The sequence below is a fragment of the Doryrhamphus excisus genome, linkage group LG19 (assembly GCF_037039965.1).
Source record: "Doryrhamphus excisus strain RoL-2023G ecotype Guam linkage group LG19, RoL_Dexc_Guam_v1.1, whole genome shotgun sequence".
Taxonomy (NCBI): domain Eukaryota; kingdom Metazoa; phylum Chordata; class Actinopteri; order Syngnathiformes; family Syngnathidae; genus Doryrhamphus; species Doryrhamphus excisus.
In genome coordinates, this window is record NC_136375.1 from 9,580,060 (window position 1) to 9,599,505 (window position 19,446).

Below are 19,446 nucleotides of genomic sequence, written 5' to 3' on the forward strand. Positions count from 1 at the left end.
AGCAGTCAGCAGGCTGGGGTCGTGACATCGGAGCGTCAAACAAACAAACTACTGACACTTACAAATATTCGCTGGCTGCAAGGGGCTGCTTCAACGCACACAATAGCCTCGTTTTCCACCGACGCCCGACAGTTTGGTACGCCATTTTTCAAAAGTTGTCTAAAGTATCAAGGGTACCAAAAGGGCTGACCCATACGATACCAACCATCCAATGGTAACGGAACAGGAACAACGCTAAGTAAAGAGCATATAAGATTTTTTCAATGACGCATGACCATTTTATATTTAATACAGAAGGCTAGTTGCACTGAATTGAATTTTTTCTGCAGAAAATGACAATAATTCTATTTTTTTAACATAAAAATACAGTAAAAATAGATCTCAGCATCACCATATTGTGCTAAACTTCTTTTTACACTTGAATTACAGTCACAAATGTAAAATTGTGTTGGTCAACTTTTCTTATTTGTCGTCTGAGACATTAGTAAACGAATGTCAGTAGCGAGTGTGTATGCGTTTGTGTGTGAGGGTTTTAAAGCGACTCGCTGGAAAATTGCTGTCGGTGAAACGGACACCATCGCTCACGGCGGAGACCTTTGGTGTCAGCGCAGGCGTGTGAGTGACGGATAGACTTGTCACTTTATTACACAGGCAGCTCAGGAGGAGATGCAAGTCACCCCCCCACCCCCCACCCCCACCCCATCCACACCCCCAATGCAAAATACACCTCATAAAACGCGGATGGAGGTACAAGTTGTACTCAACACAACCCTTTCAATCAAGTTTGGCAAGCCCTCCTAAAGCATTGAGCGTGGAGTTGGCGGTGGGGTGGAGGGGCGGATCAAGACACCGCCGCCCTCCCCTTCACCCCCATAGCAGCTGAGGACAAGAGTGTTGGGTGTAAAAGGAGGGAATTGGTTCAAAGGAGCACATCACTGCAGCTTCTTAATCAGACTTGGCAGGGGTCAGCCAGCACACACATAAGATGCAATGTATATGTGTGTGTGTGTGTGTGTGTGGCTGAGAGGCAGATGAGAGAGAGACAGCGAGAGTGTGTTTCTCACACTCACACTCAAGAGCCTGTGAAAGGTCAACGCTGAGTGCTAACAGCATAAGATAGAAGGTGACACACACACACACACTGTCCAGAATAGGAAAGCACTCCAGTGGTACCTTCGCTTCTAACTTTATTTAGTTGTTTGTGTGTGCAGAAATATGAAACACAGTGTATGTGTGTGTGTGTGCGTGTGTGTGTGTGTCATGGTGGCCAACAATGAGGTAGAAAGCACACAGATGACCTCAGTGTGCTAAACTACATCCAGAACAAGCACAGAGGAGAGCAGAAAGACACAGAAGCCTGGACGGGCCTCCCTCTCTCTCTCTCTTTTCTCTTGCCTCTCTCTCTCTTTCTCTCTCTCTCGTAAGCCCCTTCACAGTCATCGGGGCTTTCTAACGTTTCCTGTTTTCGCAGGGGTGAATTGTGGGAGATAATCTCTGGCTGCCGATTGGCTGACTGCACACAAAAAGCGGCCCTGGAAAGCGGCCTTTTGTTACTGCGGTGACTCAAATCCAGCCGCTGGCTTTTCTTTCTTTTCTTTCTCGCCGGCCCCAGCGAGGCACATAGAGTATGCCACATGATCAGCAAAAAAACAAGAAAGAAAACAGGAGGAGTGACCACTAGAAGGGGGCAAAAATATTGAGAATTCTGTCTGGTGGCGTGGGATTGATTGATTGATTGATTGATTGATTGTTGATAGATCACATCTTGAAGTCAGCACTACTTGGCTGCAACCAGTAGAGGCGCTCTTCACGTTGCATGTGTACGCTAAGATGAGCAGCCCCCCCCCAAATTAAAAAACAACATGAAAAAAATGCTTAGTTTAGCAGAGCATGCTGGTGCACCTGTGTTTGTGTGTGAGAATCTTAATATGAGAAACTGCCATTAAGGGGTGATGGTCAGACCAGTTGAGAACCACACAAGACAAAACCACAGAAGAAGCAGGGATATTCTAGTAAAGTCAATCAAAAACCAAATGGCAGCATATTTACCGACTCTGTTAATTAATTAATCTGGTGTAATTATTCCCCATATAGGGACCGTCACGTGCAAGTCCGAAACCTACTGTGGTGATATTGAGTCCAAACAATAGTATAATGACAGATCTGTCAAAACAAAAGTCAGTATATTAGGAGATTAATAACGAGGTTGACGGCCCCCGTGGTTGTGAGGGAAACCCACTTCCCACGTTCATTAGGTTCTTGACAGTCAGGAGCCTGATTAGCGAAGACCTGATTAGCCTTAAAGACTTGTCTGAGAACAGCCACTCGCTAAGAGGCCACGCCGGCGGAATCTAATTAGATAGTCCGTCTAATTCCCATACATGTCTACAAACTTGAGGCTCTCCTCCATTGTCCCGGACGAAAACAAAAACAAACGAATGTGACTCATAATCCTCTTAACGATCTTGACCTTGTTTCAGTATCTGATGAGGTCACTTGCGATCACAGCACCTCCTCAGCAGACGTAAATGTTAGTAGTAATGTTAAAGTCAGGTGTTTCAAGCACAAAAAAAACGTTTTTCCTAATGAAGCTAGTGCCGACCCCGCTTGGCCAATATGTGCCCCCTTTCATCCCGAAGCGCCGATGTGCCGCGGGAAGGTCACGTGACCCGCAAATCGCGGCCGGTGGCAGCAGCATCCAAGTGGAGGCAGCTGAGAGAAAAGGGAACCTTTATCTTCTGATTTGAATAAGATGGCCTGGATCTGTCACAGTGTTTACCCCGCCGTATGGTCAGAGAGGGGCGTGCACACAAACAACAGCAACGAAACAAACAAGGCTGTGCATGCTTACAACAGCTATTGTGTTGTTGTTGTGTTTTTTTTTTTCAATGCAGCTTAAAAATTGTGCTTTGTTTCCTAAATTTCCTTCATTAAACTCCCAGTGGAGCTCATCCTTGCCATGTCCGCTAAACAGACTCGCCAAACGCATTCCCTCCCTCCCTCGCCGCCGTACACCTGCTCGGATAACCACCCCTCCACTCTTTCTCATCCAGAATACTCTCTCTCTCTCTCTCACTGTGCAAACCCATCCAGCTTCCTCTTCTCTCATCTTTTGCATAAAACCACAAGTTAGTGGAGACGGGAAGGGCCTCATTTGGAGAATGACGGGCATACATTGTTCATTGTAACCGAAGCTCAAGCCGCTTTATGAATACAACTTCTCCTTTATTAAAAAAAAAAAAAACACGTGTTCAAAGAGCATTTTTAAATGTGCGCTAAACATTTTTGATGCAAGTTTGAAGGACTCACCTTGACATCGGAGAAAAACATCTTAAGCATGTTGGAGCTCGGGTAGCGGGTGTAGAAGAACATCAGCTTGGCCTTCTTCAGATGATTTGGGGAGAGACCTTCCTGTATCTGAGAAGTGGTTCCATTAAGGACAATTTCAAGAGTTTCGTGTCAAAATGTTTAGTAAGATATAATCGATAGGCTACCACCCAAGTAGGTTCACATATGATGACATCACAAGTCTGATGTGTGTCACTTGAAAATTGTAAAAATGACGGGTCAACGCCTTGCCTTTCAGGTGTAAGGTTTGCTAGATGGAGTGGGGGTTGTTCAAGACGACAGTGCGCCAAGTCCAAATTTGCTTGCAATTAGCATTGTCCGTATCGGGCGTGACGCCGTCATGGCTAATAAAATGCCGTGCAGCCCTACAGCTGATGCTTTTACATAAGGAGCCTCATTTCACAGTCAAAGCGAGCAGGCGCCTTTGCCTTCTCCCTGAGCTAACCTCCACCCTGAAGAGGAAGAAGGGGAGGAACATTTGCATATCACAGACAAAGACAGCAGTTAACGCCAGCGATGGGCAAGAAAGCCTAATGGCTTGGCGACAACACATGCCAAGCCTGGATATGACGCTCTGATGTTGGCGTTCCTAGCAGGATAAAAAAAACTGTATTCAAGAAGATATCACCCCACCAAAACACCTTCTGACAAGCACACAGGCCTCCCTCGACTAGAGGTCCTCCTAATGGATCACCTGGAATGAGCAGCAAAAGAGCATGGATATGGGTAGGTGGGGGCACCTTGAGGGATAGCATGGTTCCAATCTACAATTACATCCCCCTCCTCCTATCGCTGCTCCACCCCTAACAACACCCCCCCTCCCCTTCGACCTGCCTCTGCCAAAGCCTTGGAGGAGCAGAAGAAGGCGGAGGAGAAGGAACAGAGGGGCTGGGATGCTTTGGACCAAGCCAACCATGGGGGGCCTACAAAACATCTGCGCTGCAGATCGGCCCAAACCATTTCCACGGTGAATTAATATCCGTATAATGCGTCTGATCATATCAATCTGAAGGATAAGTACTGGGAAAAAATAGCGGACGCCGGTTTAAACCTCAGGTTGTTTCCTCCACAAGGGGTTTCAATCAAGCATAAGCAAGACCAGGTTTGAGCCATAAGTTCTCATGAAGATTTACACTCGGAGCGGCCAAAGTACACCGACTTGACATTATTTACGATGTGCGGGGGTTGCCCGCGATCGTTAAAACCAGTCAAGTGTCCAGATGTAGCCGTAACCATAGAGAGGGAAGAAGGCATCAGCTGCTAGATTGGATTGCCCTTGGCCTCGAGGTTACACGGCCAAGCCAGCAAATGCGGAACCACGCCGGCTTGGCTCCTTAAAAGATCCCTTCTACTTTGTCTGATTCAGTAAGCGAGAGGCTGAGAGAGAGAGAGAGAGTGTCTTGTGGGGATGTTGAGGGGTGGGGGGGCTGGCAGACTGGTGTTACTCCATCAGGCCCGGCCAAAAGAGCAGCACTTCACTCCCCACACCACACCATCTGCTCCAAGTGGAGGGGATACAATGGACCCTCAGACACAGAGACACAGCTCGTTTTCAATCAGGCAAGGTGGGATTTTTTTGTCACCCATTTCAACACTTTCACTTCTAATTAATTAGGATGTTTGTTCCCTAATTAGGATTATCGTCACTTTTTCTTAGCATTTTTGTTTTTTTAAACAAACCGCCGCAGCCATAAACACCGGACCATTAAGAAAAGCCTCACATCTCCTGATGAGACATTTTCATCTCCAATTCCCACACAGCTTGCAAATGTAATTGTGATTGGACTTAGGGGTGGCGTGCAGAGCTATTATTTTGTCATGATGGCGCGCTTGCACCAGCTGGCCTGCAGTTCGACATCCCCACACCCGAACAAGAAATCACCGCTTTCTCAATACTTCCCCAAAGCCGGGAGTCATGAGAGGAAAATAGCCGCTTCCCTTCCTAATTCCAGGTGTAAGGGACAAGAATATTCAGAATTGGACTGCTGACAAATGAGGAAAGTGATATGACCATCTGTTCGGCGACGGCGCAGAACGCTGGTGAACTTGAACGCACCCTCGCAAAATGTCTGACAAGCTGTCGCTGACCTCCGAGGCTCAGAAAGAAGGAAAGTGATTCATAAATTTGGGGCAAACGATAAAGTAGGGATGCACAAAAGAGCTGTGAATACCAAAGCTCAAGTATGGCAATCAATAAAAAAAAAAAAAAGTGCAGATTGCTCAGCCTATTCTTTAGTACATGAGTGAATAGTCAGAATGTATAAAAGCGACCATGAAAAGCCCCAGCATCTGGCGTATGTGCTTGTTTGATTGTTTTCTACTTCCTTCCAGTTGCTGTCCGCCTCTCTCTCTCTGTTGCTTTTCATCCCTCCATCGGGAGCCCGCAAAAGCAAAGGATTATGGATCTCTGGAAAGCGTTCACCCTTGGGTCAGAAGACAAGACAAGGCGAGGTAATGAAAGATAAACAGCTCGCTGCAAACACCTGTTAACGTCCGCTTCAAAAGAAAAGACAGGGAGGAGGGGCTTTTGCAGGGAGAGAAAACAACAAAAAAAAAAGTATTTGGCTGCCAAGCAACAGACGAAGGGCCCCCCAGGCTGTTGACAGATCTTTATGAAATGAAAAAAAGAGAAATGACAATGATTGTGGGCTTTTTACAACAGCGATGGACAATACGAGGAGTGTAAGAGAACACACGCGCGATCATAAAAACACATCTTGGCTGAGTCCTCGGTGCTTTGTGACAAAGACCACACGAAACCACAACAGGTATGAAATGAATGTTAACGATTCCTACGAATAACTGAGGGCATGAATCAAATTTTCATGAGGGTTAAAAGGGTGTTGAGTAGTTCGGGGGACTAAGGAGCTATATGAAAAAAAAAAGAGGAGGAGGGAGTTTAAGCTATTAGCCTCAGTCTCCAGGGGATTCAATTTGAGCCTCCCACAGGGCAAGGTTTCTTTATCCGCGGGGCACCACTGGGGCACCTCGGGGTTAAACTATAAGCGAGGATGTATAACACTATTGTGTGCCAAGTTCGAGGATGCTATCTATCCGGACATTTTTTTTTTTTTTTAACACAAAAGCAATTGGAGCAGAAAACGTCGCGGGGACCTAATCTGTCTGAGTAAGCGATATGAGATAAGAAGGCTTTTAAAGCATTCACGGTGGAAGATGGAAGAAAAGCCTGTGCAAGAAGGTGAGCTCCGAATGTAAAAATAAATACAACAATGCAGCAGTGGGAGGAAAAGTGATTCATCAACAGTTTCTAAGGAGAGTCAAAGAAAGAACTTTTAACTCTTGGCGCTCCGGATGCACACCTGTCCTGTCTCTACGAGGACTTTGGAATCAACGTTAAACACCCTTAACACACATTTTTGGAAAAGGATACGTTGCTGCCTGAGTAAGGCGAGATGTCAGCCATGTCTTGAAGGTCGCTGCACTCGGACTTTATAAGTGACAGGGAGAGTCCCTCTGCTGTGCTGCCAGGGTGCGCTGGTGAACAAGAACGATGGTGGTGACCCAGGTGGTGCCCGGATGCCATCTTGGTCCTCAGGCTGGTAGTCTCCCGGGACAGGTCCATGGAGTCTGGCGAGGAATGCTCCTTGCCCGGGTAGCCACCTGTAGGTGCGCCCAGGGGACTTTGGAAAGGATAGCCCATGAGAGGCAGGGGAAACGGGTGTCTGAAGGATGGGGGGCTGAAGCCCATCGAGGCTGAGAGCGAAGAGGGATGAAGAGATGGGTGGTGGTGACCACCGTGGGCACCCACAGCAGAGGACTGGTGGTGGTGCTCACTGGGCGTCTTCCTCACGACTAACGGCAGCGCCTCTGTTTGGTCGTTTGCAGCACCTGGAATGCCGGGGATGCCGGTGAAGGAGTCTAGCGGATTAGGAATGATGACATCACCGAAGCACTGCAGCCGCTGGTTGGTGGTGTGGAAGTTGGGATTGTCTCCGTTGACTGCGGCGGAGAACCTTTCAGGGGGTAAGGAGAGTGGGGGGAAGGCCTGCTGGGGCGTGGGGCGTGGGGGCTTGGCAAACACCTTCACTACAGTGTCCACCACCTGTGTCATAGCTGAGTTGAGTTCCTGCTTCAGTGTTTCTGCCAGTTGTTTACCTTCAGCGTGCATGGAGGCGCCGGGACCTCCCTGACCTTTGCTCCGGCCAATTCCGTCTCTCCTTGGCTTCTCCCCGTCCCCCAGCAGAGCCGGCTCCTGAAGCAACGCCCGAGCCCGATCCAGGAAGTGGCCTGGATCCAAATCAGACATCTCATTGTCGGAGCGCAAATCATCTCCGCCCCGGTCGTCACCGCCATTGTCGGACCTCACTGGGCTGTCCTCTGACAGGTTTCCGATGTCATTGTGGAGGTCGTTGTGCAGATCGTTGTGTTCAGAGTCGTCGGTTGAATCGTAGATCTGAAAGAACTTCTCCTGGAGCTGGCGTAGCTGTTTTTGCATGTCCTCCAGCTGGAGCTTCAGCTGTCTCCGTTCCTCCTGCTTCTGCTCTTTCCTTTGACACACCAGCTGGGTGAAGCTCTGCTGCTGCTGCTGGGGCAGACGCTGTTTGCGCTTATTCTCTCGACTGCTGCTGCTGCACACCTCGCCCACCCGAGGGCTTCCGGGGGCCTGCTGCTGAGACTGAGGAGGTGGGCACTCCAGATCCATTTCCCGATCCCTGTCCATGTCGTGGTCACGCTCGTGGCGAGAAGACGCAGGTACCACAACACTCGGGGAGTGGCTCATACCACGGATGATGTTCTCCACGCGAGCTCGTTTGGCGCGCAGGTGCTCATCGTTGAGACGCTCCATGTCGAAGGTTCCCAGGCCAGGGGGGCGGCCAAACGGGGACAGACACTCCTGAGGGGTGCTGTCTTGAGAGGAATTGCTGCAGGCGTCTTCTTGGTGTGCATCCGAGCTGGTAGTGGAAAGCCCTGATCCGGGGAAGCCCGGGTCACCTCTCTCACCTCTGTCCCCTCTTTCTGGTCCTCCGCCGTTTTTAGCTAGGTTATTCTTGAGCAACTGGGAGATAATGGTGGTGCCAGGGAAGGGCATCATGGCATCCTCATACGAGTTGGCCCTCTTCAGTAGCTTCCGCAACACATTGGACTTTGACTCGCTGTCACTGGCCGATACAACGCCAGGCCCCCCGTGCGGCTGCACCACAGAGCACTCCATGGAGTCGGCGTCTGACCCGTGGTGAGAGTGGGCACTCAGAGAGTTCATGGCACTAAAAATGGCTGCTTTGGCGCGCGCAATGTTATCAGTGGTTGCTGTCGCTGAGGCAGAGGCTGCGCTGCCCACGGTCCTCTTCACACCAATGTCCACACGTCTTCGCTTGGTCTGTCTGTTCAGGAGGGAGTCGCTGTCATGGTCCGGCATCACGGGCTGCTGCTATTGGGCCATCTCCCACAAAAGCAGTCTGTCTCTGGGTTCAAAGCCTCTGAGTACCTGTGCGAGGGAAGGGATGAAATAAAATAAGAGTGAGGGAAAACTCAAATCCAGAGACACTGCAGCCTACACTTGGATATTAAGTACACGCTGATAGCGAACAAGCGTGAGTTCCTCCCTTTGACAATTTGATAGTGAAATAGACCAATGACGGAGGCTTAAGGGAAATGGGTGAGACCCGTCGTCAGAATTAGGCCTTCGCCGCGACATTCCGGGGCAAAGTCCTACATTTTATCCTGTCCCCTGTTACACGGCGCGTGACACTGAACCAGTTCCCACGCAACACAAAGCAGCATAAAATTATGATAATGACTTAAGTACTTGTCCTCATTTCCATGTTTGTGTGCGGTGACAGCCAACATAGGCGCTATTAATTGGAAGGACCACATTAAAAGAAACAGGGTTAAGATTATAGCTTCTTTTTTTTTTTTTTAACCGCCGCAAGTCATCTAAGAGGCCATCATTTGATCCGTTCCACAAACCAAATTCTAAAACCTCATGCGTCCGCGTGAATCAATAAGGCGACAATGACACATAAAAAGAAAGGCAAAATAGACCAATTGATTTTGGTTGCCAGTGTGAGCTCTCGTCTGTGCTTTTTTTGGGGGGGTTTGTTTCATTTGCCTTTTCATCTGGCAAGGGCACTTAATTCTGCTCAAATGAATAGGTCACACGGGTCAAACTGCAGCAAGAACCGACTTAAAGCGCTCTTACAAAAAAAAGCTTGAGTCTCATGACAGAAAAAATAAATTAGATTTAAATAAATAGGCACTTCAATTGTTAAGTGCTGTTTATTTAAATATCTATTTGAATTACGAGTGTTGCAGCTATAAAATGGAACTTTAGTTTAATATACTCACATAAACTCATTTGGAATGACTTAAAGCAATATCAATTATACACATTGACTTGTTACAATAAAGGATTTAGGAGGAATAATGCTGTGTTTTAGGAACACCACTGACAAAATACACTTCAAAAATGACAAAAAAAAAATAAGCGCAATAGAGCACATATTTAGAAGGGGGAGAAGGGTTAAATGAAATGACCCCCCTCAATAAAAAATAGAGTACTTTTCCAGACTAAAGCCTCCTGATAGATGATGGCTTTTGGCCCATGCATGCAGTGCCTTGACATTAGTATTAAACGGCTCAGACAGGAGATAGAGAAGCTTCTCCTAAGGAGACAAAAACTTGATCACCACCAGGAGCTTTTAAACAATGAGCTGGAAATAGTCACCAGCACAAGCACCTGTCTTTTGGGACCGAGCACCTGTCTCTGTGCACACACACACGTATACACACACACACACTCACTCATACACTCTCTCTCTCTGCATGGTCACTACTTTTAATTTACGAGGAAGAGCAAAACATTGCATCTTATAGGCTCGATTTTTAAACCACCACATATGCCAACATGAAAGCAGTTCAGGTTTGATTGACACTTCAAAATAAAACATTTTGCTCCAAAATAAGGAATCCAAAAAGTGACGGGGCAAGAGATATTACAACAGAAATTCTAACTTCATGGGACTCTTTACTTAACGCGCATACACACGCACATTGTGTTTCAAGTCAAACACATCAGATTTCAAATCGCATGCAACTTACTTCCAACTTGCAAAGCACGTCATCATCCTCAACAAAACACACTTAAAGCGATGGACTTTACCCCAAAAAACACCTAAAGTTATAGGATACGTTGATTAATGCCTCTTTGAGACTATTTTACCCGCGTTAATTATTCGTTTTTGATTGTTTTGGTTTTTTTGAAGGTTTTTCTGACCGCCCACCGCGCGCAGAGGGGAGGTATCCGAGGTGACTTACCCCGCAGTTGATGATGAGGAGGAGGAGAAGAAGGAGGCGGCGATCCACTTCAGCAACAAAATGATTAAAAAAAAAGAATAGATCACCGTCTGGGATGATTCTGGATTAAAAGACAGAAGAGCAAAAACGTCTGGAAGATGCGGTTTTTTTAACGTAGTGGCTGTGTTCATCTATCGCGAAGCTTCAAGCACAAAGAGCGAGAGACCTACAGAGAATACGAGAGAGAGAGCGTGTGGATGGATAGATAGATGGATGGAGCAGGAGGACTGGATGCAGTGGTGCGCTCCTCCCCGGCCACTAAAAAAGATCCCACTTGAAGACGCAGCTGAAGGAAGCAGGAAGACGTGAACGCGTCACGGCCGACGGGCGTGATGTAACCGTGGCAAGCCACCAATAAGAGCAGCCCCCACCTCCACCTCCACCCCCATCACTCCAGCACACGCAGGAGATCCACGCACTGAACTTGAGTCCGGACCACTGTGGGACCCCCCCCACCCCCCACCCCCCTTTTTCTCTCTCCTCACACCCCTCCTATATTCAGAAAAAAAGGACTTCAATCCATTTTCTTCGACCGCAGTAAGAATCATTATCCGCACTTTTTAATCTTTTGTCGCTAATAATGTGACATATGTTGTGACTTACTTTAATTACTTGCCGATATTATTTTTATTTTAAGTTACAAATCGGGTGTTCTTTCGCTGTAATCAATGTAAGACTTGTTTTTGGTACGTATTTAAACCCATGGGCTTTATTTCTCGTTAGGAATTAGATAGATGCAAACGTATACAGTCATGCAGACGTAATGAATTACAGAGTTATGTGGCATAGATACACAAATTAAGGACAGTATTATTTTAATCATCTCCGTGTGTTACACTATAGGACACACATTTATTCATTTGGAATATCAACAACAGGTGGAATTCTTATAACTAAGGATGTTGTTCCATTACAAATGAATGATGTGTTTATGGTGGTTGGAATCTAGAACGACTAAAAGCAGCACGTCATTTAAAAATAAGGGTTATATTATTTTATTACTAACGAATTTTTTTTTGCATTTGTTTTGTTTGTTATTTCCACACAAGAGAAACACGGTGATGTGAGTTCTTTTTAAATAAAATGTGACTAAGTCAGCAAAGTTCTTTTTCCATAACAGGTGCCCCCCCCCCATTTCTAAGCCCATCTCTCTAGCTCCGTCCCTGCCTGCCCGTCTGTCTGCCTTCCCTCATGGAACCGGACTGCCCGGTTCTCCTCATCCTCTCCCTTGGGTGCACTTTCTGGAAAAAACAACGAAAATTGTTTCTCTCTCTTTTTTTTTTTTTTTTTTTTTAAAGGTTTGTTCCGATCTCGGCCTGCATGTGGATTTATTTCTTTGGAGCTCAAGCCGAACCTCTTGGGCCCCAGGTGATGACGAGTGACTTTGACTGTAATGACATATTTATCAGAACTGGGCCCAATACTTAAAAAAAAAGAAAGTAAAAAAAGCAGGCCTGGGAAACAATATTGCCCTCAGAGGTGTTCAAGCTGCCATTTTATTCCTTCTTTATCATTATTCAGCATTATACCATTATTCGATCCCTGCTTTTTATTCATATAAATTACTTTTAATATTATTTGTTCATTTTTATTCTCTAGACTACGAAGATGAAAAAAACGAGTGAATGTGTGTGTGCTTAAAAGCTGTTTTGTTCCGAAAAGGTCCTCGGGTCCCAGAATGAAAAGGTTCGGGGAGGATGATGAAGATGAAGAGTAGGCGTCTGAGTCCTTATTGGACGACGTGTCCACCACTTGTTCTTTTTTTTTTTTTTAACACCACAAAAATCATACACTCAAGCACCACAACATTAGGCAATGAAACCCAATACAGGAGCTGCAGCAACAAATGCTGAATTAACAAACACATTTAACGCAATTTATATTATTCTGGTTATATAAATATTACAGAAACAGTTCCCGGTACGATGCAGTACAGCTCTACACAACAAACTACATCTACGATAATAAACATATTGCGACATGAACACCTCAATCAAAAATGAGCATTATTTGATGCAAATCTTGCATTGGATGTGTTTAGAGTGTGCAGCTGTGCCTTAACCAAAATAACGGCATTAAAAAAAGGCCAATTGGTGAAATAAGTAACAATTTGCATACACTGTTGTTATTTCTTGGCTGTGAGAGCTGGCAGAGTGTGGCCCTCAGTGACCCACATCCAGTTTTTTTTCTAGGCTATACAAGTATAGTGGTGATTATGGTGTGTGTGCGTGTGTGTGATGGTCATTAACTATGGCCTGTTTTACGCGCTACAAACACAGCCTCTAATTCAAATATGCTGCCTTATTTGCATGAAAGGGAGCCCTTGTTTCAGAAACAAATACAGCAGAGTATATTAGGACAGTTACGGTAAAAAAAATACAAATAAAACATCTACAACTGTACTTTAAGATATTCTGAGGTTTATATTAAAAACCGCTTCTAACCATAATTAACGATAAAAACATTAATTTAATATTTATACGTTGTACTTAATTTTTAATTATGTTAAGACAATTCTGCATGACTGCATGTACTCGTCGCCTAAGCGCACGTGCCAGGTTTACTCGCCCGGAGGTATAGGAATACTGACGTCATTAAAAAACAACAATGGCGTCAGCGACATAAAGGCTTGTATGTACTTACTCAAAGTCAAACACCACCCTAGGCATCTCACTCTGTTTTTTTTTCTTTTTTATTGCGCGCATGCGTGGTGGGTACAAAGTTAGCTTCTGGATGACGTCTCACCTGTCAACTTGGACTTAGCATGCTAGAGTTCACAGGCACGCGCGCCCAAACGGGACGTTCAAATGTTGTCTTGGTTTATTGACAATGCAGTATACTTTTAATTAACTTGAATGTTGACTTCAATATTATTCTCATTCTGTTTCTTTGCAAGGCTCTGTCATACCTTAAAATTTCACCAAGTAGAAGTCAGGGATAAAGCAACTAACACTATGACACACAAACAGTCAAAATATCGCAAGTCAAAGATCCTCTATGACAGTACTGCAATATACTGTCAGAGATCCCCTATAGTGTAAGATAAAGGTTTTCTGATGTTTGACTGCCATTTGAATACAGACAATTTAAAGCGGTTTGGTTTCCCCTTGCTTATTTTTGTGATACAAAAGGGAAGTGATGACAAAATGCGAAGACTGGAAATGCAAAGTAACACAATATCGAGGTAGTGTAGTGGTGTTAAACTCATCAACAAGTTGATGGTGACCCTGACAGATGATTTCTAACTGCATTATTACCAATGGAAATAATATAAATACATTGTGCTTTAACCATAAAAACCTTCAGCTGTCTTTGAAAAATGTGCTTTAAATACAGTAAAACTCATTATGACGTGTTTTTAATGGCTTCTGCAGTATATGTTTGGATGACACTCACACACTACAGCTGTGTGAGTGGACAATTAAGAGTAACAACGAGTGATCAGTTAACATGCTCGAGCGTCTCCGCAGCATAAACATGAGCATGAGTGCTTGCATGTATAGGGACTGCAGTGACAAGTATCTATACAATAAAGCACCTCTCCTCTCTGCGCTGCATACATTTTACTGCTCTCCGCTTGCAACACATCTTGTACCTGTTGGCACCCTCTTGTCTGGCCCGTGTAGCGCCGGCAACCTTTGACCCCCACCACTGCCCCGGCTGTCTGTGATCGCGCGCAGCAAGTGTGGCCTTTCGCTCATGACCTGTGGTGACCTTTCACTGACCTTTTCACACCAGGGTAGGCAGCCTAAGGGGAGGTCAGGGGGAGGGCAGGATGTTGTCCACTCGGCTTGGTGCACGTGGAGCCTATAAGCACAAGAAATGGTTGGGATTTGGTACAAAAACTACACAGAAATGAGTGGAAAACACAGCTTTTTGCTAGGATATATGCCCTGTAGGGCTGTTAGGAATGTTAAAATGGTTTTATGGTTTGTTCTTCCATGGGTGGAGCCTGTAATCACAATTTAGTAGGCTGATGTTTAAAAGCAGAATCCAATTAGTTTTGCTGGAGTATAGTTAAATATGGTGCTTAACTTTGTTTGGTACAGTTTGCTGGAAGATAGCTTGTATGCACTCCTGATGAAAAACAAAAAACAAAAATGAAGACCGGTTGAAAAATTTCACAGACGCCCCTGCACAACCTAAAGCAGGGGCCATTTGGAGCAAATTAATGACTAAAACTGAGGTTGTACTGTAATTGCATTGACTGCTATTTAAAACAATGCTGCATGTAGTCAAAGGAGGCGGTTGATGGCCCACTAATTAGTTTCCATATAAAAACAGCACACACATGCATACACACTGGACACCCGGCACGTTCAAAGACTTCCCCCGCGGACAGAGGCGTCTGCCAGCGCTGCTATAAATCACGCTGATGTTGGTGCTGAGGGCAAGGCGCACCTTGTCCACTCCTGGGCTGAATAAACCATAACATCCTGCCTCTCGTGCTGCCCGCTGCCCTCGAAGCACGACCCAAGAGGAGACCACCACCATCAAACACCCACACCTCCTCCCTTCCGCTCTCTCACACTCCATCCCTCCTCATCCACTTGTAGCCATCACTTCAGTTTCAGCATTATTATTACTGAAGACCTGTTTCTCTCTTTTTTTCCACTGAATGACTTCCTGTTGTGTGATTGGGATGAGAGAGAGCGAGAAGCGCAAAATCAGCAGGAAGCAAGCGTTTAACTGGAGGGGGCCGACACCCTCTTCCCGTCGTGTGCCGTAACGGGGGGTCCCAATGGGCGCCTTCCCTTACCTCAGGGTGTGCTCCATTTTGGCTCTGGAAGGTGCAGCCTTTCCTCCTGGAAAAGAAAGGTTTTTAACTACCTGGCTGGAGGAGGCGAACGCACTGGCTCATAATAGAGAATCACCGCCCAGCGGAGACATTAAAAAGAAAGTGAACAAAGAAGAAAGAATGTGCAAAGTGACAAGGTTATCTGCTAATTGTTTCCCTTGATTTTTATGGCTTCACTGGGAGAAGCTGAGCAAACAAAGCGGCCCAGCGGTCGCCTCTTGGCACTCCACTTCAAGCTCTTATTATAGAGCATGTAGCTAAACACGCTTTCTCCCAAATTACATTTCCAAGTACAGTGGAACCTCTGAAGTCACACCATTTGGAATTTGACCAAATGTTTTGTGAAGCTATAACTTTTAAAGTTACGCAAAACATCATGCATGACGGCATACGCTAAATGAAATACACTTCTATTAGCGTAGAAAGCAGCGGTGCTGTTTAGTATCCCACTGTAAATTATATCTACTACCATTTTCAAGCTATAACCTTTTCAAATAGTAATATCAGAACTTTTTTTTCTTGGAAAAAACTGATGAAATGTGCTCATAGTAGCTCTTAACTCTTTATTTACAAATATAACACCATGAAGTATTAACAACTTTCACATTTAGAACTGAACTGTGTGTGTACACAATGCCTAACCTTCTGCACACTACACCCCTCCATGCACTTCCATTTCCTACTTGCTGTGTAGAGCTTTAATACACTGAAAAGAGTCGTGCCGAGCTCGTATCAAATGTACTCCTGCCAATAGATTAAATAGGATTAGATTCAACTTTATTGTTATTGCTCATGTCACTGGTACAGGGCAACAAAATGCAGTTAGCAACCAGAAGTGCAATTTTATAAGTACCTTAGTAGTAAGTAAACGTAGAAAAAAATGGACTGATCTATGTAAAAAAAACTATAACAGGCTATGACTATAATACAGTGAGGATATGTACAGGGATATAAATGACTATAATATGGCTATTGTATATTATACAGATTATAAACAGTATGGATGTGACAATATATAATAACAGTAGTATGTACAGTATTGCAATGAAGTGACTAGAGTATGGTTATTGAAGATTATATAAATTATAAACAGTATGACCTATGAATGCAACAAGATATTACAGTAATATGTACAATAGTGCAATATGTACAATAGTGCAATGAAGTAGTGCAATGAAGTGATTGGGGGGGCATGGATCAGCGGGGGGATGTAAGTAGTGGAAGGGGTGGGCAATGGGAGGCAGAGTTCAACAAGGAGACAGCTGTTGGGAAAAAGCTGTACAATAAATTAATCTTTGGAAAAATAAAAACATACATATGTACGTCTTTGGGAGCAAATTAGTTAATCATTTTACAGCTCTAATTGTAAATAGTGTTAGGAATGGGATATTTTCCCTCTGCTTTGGCCTGTTGAAGGCTTGTTGAAAACAGAGAGGACATATTCCATTCCTAACAGTTATTTTTTTTGTATTTATTAAAAAAACTCCCAGCATCCCCCGTATGCATCGTCACATTACCAAATTGTATTTATTAGTAGTAGAGTATTATTAGTAAGAGTAGTTAACGTCATTTTCCACTTGTATCAGTGTTAAGAATGTTACATTGTGAATTCAAGTGTAGGGTTCATAAATGTTTTATGATGGTGGCAGTGGGACACAGTGTGGAGATAAGAATAGAGAGGCATGTGTCTATTTATACCGATGCTTGTCATTGTCACTGTCATGTTGTTTTGCTTGTATTGGGAGGAGACAGCAATCACCTTTTTATATGTCCCATGAGCACCTTCTTCCACTCAGCTGCACTGAACTTTGTGTGTGTTTGTGTGTCCAAATGTCACACCGCAGCTACATGGCTTCACGGGTCAACCACAAAATAGACCTCTCTTGCTCCCTCTCGTCCGACGAATGTTAAAGAAAGACGTGCATGTAAGAAAATGATGATTGAATTAGACATGCAGAAAGGAAAGGTTGGAAATGGAAAGGTACATGGCAAAGTCGAACATTAAAGTCGACTCTTATGCAAAAGTGGAGTAGATGGAGAAAAATCGACAAAAATGTACACACCCTTTAGCATCGTTCCCTTTTAATGGAGATACCGAAAAGTCACAGAATTGAGAGAAAAAACCAAACATGAACGCACGCAAATGTCAAGGGACAAAACAATAAAATGATGCTTGTACTGTAAATGCTACTACATTTTGGAAATTGAACCAATTATAATAAACACCTAGTTTAAAATTACTATTTAAAGTGTGTATTTGTGTAGTATATATATTAGGGATGTCCAATAATTATCTGTACTGATAATTATCGGCCTGATATCAGTATCAAAATGTGATATCGGTATCAGATTTTTTTCTCACGGGCCGCATGCATGCTGGAGCCTATCCCAGCTGTCTTCAGGCGAGAGGCGGGGTACACCGTGGACTGGTCGCCAGCCAATCACAGGGCACATATAGACAAACAACCATTCACACTCACATTCATACCTATGGACAATTTGGAGTCGCCAATTAACCTAGCATGTTTTTGGAATGTGGGAGGTTACCCGTAGTAGAACCCACGCACGCACGGGGAGAACATGCTAACTGCACACAGAGATGCCCGAGTGGGGAATCGAACCTGTGTCTCCTGGCTGTGTGGCCTACACGCTAACCACTTTCGTCAGCTAATAGGCTAGCATTTCCGTTAACATGCGAGTGTAATGTTGGCACTGCAGCTACCATATACTGTATATTCTAGACCCGCAACTTAATGTTATATTATATGTGATACGTGTATGGCATCAATGTAAAAAGTGGATAAAGCACAATTGTGTTTCTTCGAGACCCAAAACAATGTGTTCCCAATAGGGTTTACACTAATCCACACCTAATTCAACACACTGTCAGTAGAAGAAGCCATGTATGCCCGAGGCCACTCTGGATCCCCGCTGCCCTTTTTCCTTGCAGGAATCTCCTCTTCCTGTATAAAAGTTTATCTGCCAGTCACCGCCGCCTCCCAAAAGGAAAGTGACAGCAACTTTATTCACCCATTGACCCGTGAAGAGGACAAAGAAACACTCATACACACATACAAGTGTGTAACCTGACTAAGGGCTTCTTTTCTTTCAAGCCAAGAGCCATGAGGAAACGTGTGTATTCAGCACAACCTGGCGAGGCGTGTGTCCTCTGCGTGTGTATGTGTGTGTGTCATGGTTTTTCTACTTCCTTTCAGCCTCTTTGGACATTTTTTATACACTCATCTTGGCATCTTGGTTTACCTTTTCTAAGGCATGTCCACCCTCTTGGCTCATCATAATTGCATGCTTTCTGGTCTTGTCTTGACCCAGTTAAAAGTCCGTCCATTCCGGGCTTGCAAACTCCACATATAACCCCCCCCCCTCCCAGAGAATCCTGAGATTACGGGATGGTCACTTAAGAGGAAAGGAGTGAGGGTGAAGTGCTTAGTTGAAGATTATCCGTTAAAAGGAAGGGGATGGTGGCGGAGATGGAGCAGAGACGCACACGCTTACGAGACGGGATGGAGATTGCCAGAGAAGTCACAGAGAGGGCGAATGAATCACATGTTGATAAAGTGTGTGTGGGAGAGGGTTAACAGAAAAGATGAGTTGACAGAGCGAGAGAGAGAAAGAGTGGAGGAAGGCGGATGAAGAGAAGCAGAGATGAAGAGATAACCAGAGGAGGAAGCAGGAAGGATGAGGGCCGGGGGATGGATTAGGCAGCAAAAACAGCCATTGTCAAGTATAAAACGCTGATTTTTTCCCCCTCCCCCTACGCATTTGCTTTTTTAAAAAACATGCCAGAAGACAGCTGGGATAGGCTCCAGCACCCTCCACGACCCTCGTGAGGATAAGCGGTAGAAAATGAATGAATGAATAGCAGACTGAAAACACCACAAAAACACCTAAACGCAGCATTTGGGAATCATTATTTTCATAACCCTCATTTTACATTCATCCATCCATCCATTTTCTATGCTAGTGTT

The 19,446-nt window shown here is 44.9% G+C and overlaps 1 protein-coding gene across 3 annotated transcripts in view; it reads right to left on the reverse strand.

Moving 5' to 3' along the window:
- The window catches only part of LOC131106884 (prospero homeobox protein 1-like), a 31,293-nt gene extending 16,828 nt beyond the window's left edge, over positions 1–14,465 (reverse strand). Inside the window, exons 1-3 of one of the 3 annotated variants that reach the window (XM_078798956.1) lie at positions 14,388–14,465; positions 6,740–8,794; positions 3,310–3,417 (exon numbers count right to left, since the gene is read on the reverse strand). In XM_078798956.1, the coding sequence (XP_078655082.1) occupies positions 3,310–3,417; positions 6,740–8,725 (2,094 nt within the window). In that variant the 5' untranslated portion in view covers positions 8,726–8,794; positions 14,388–14,465. Of the gene's footprint in view, positions 1–3,309; positions 3,418–6,739; positions 8,795–10,407; positions 10,554–10,623; positions 11,101–14,387 lie in introns of those variants that run through there. The other 2 variants (XM_058056383.2, XM_058056387.2) reach the window with 2 other exon arrangements.
- Positions 14,466–19,446: the final 4,981 nt, after the last annotated feature.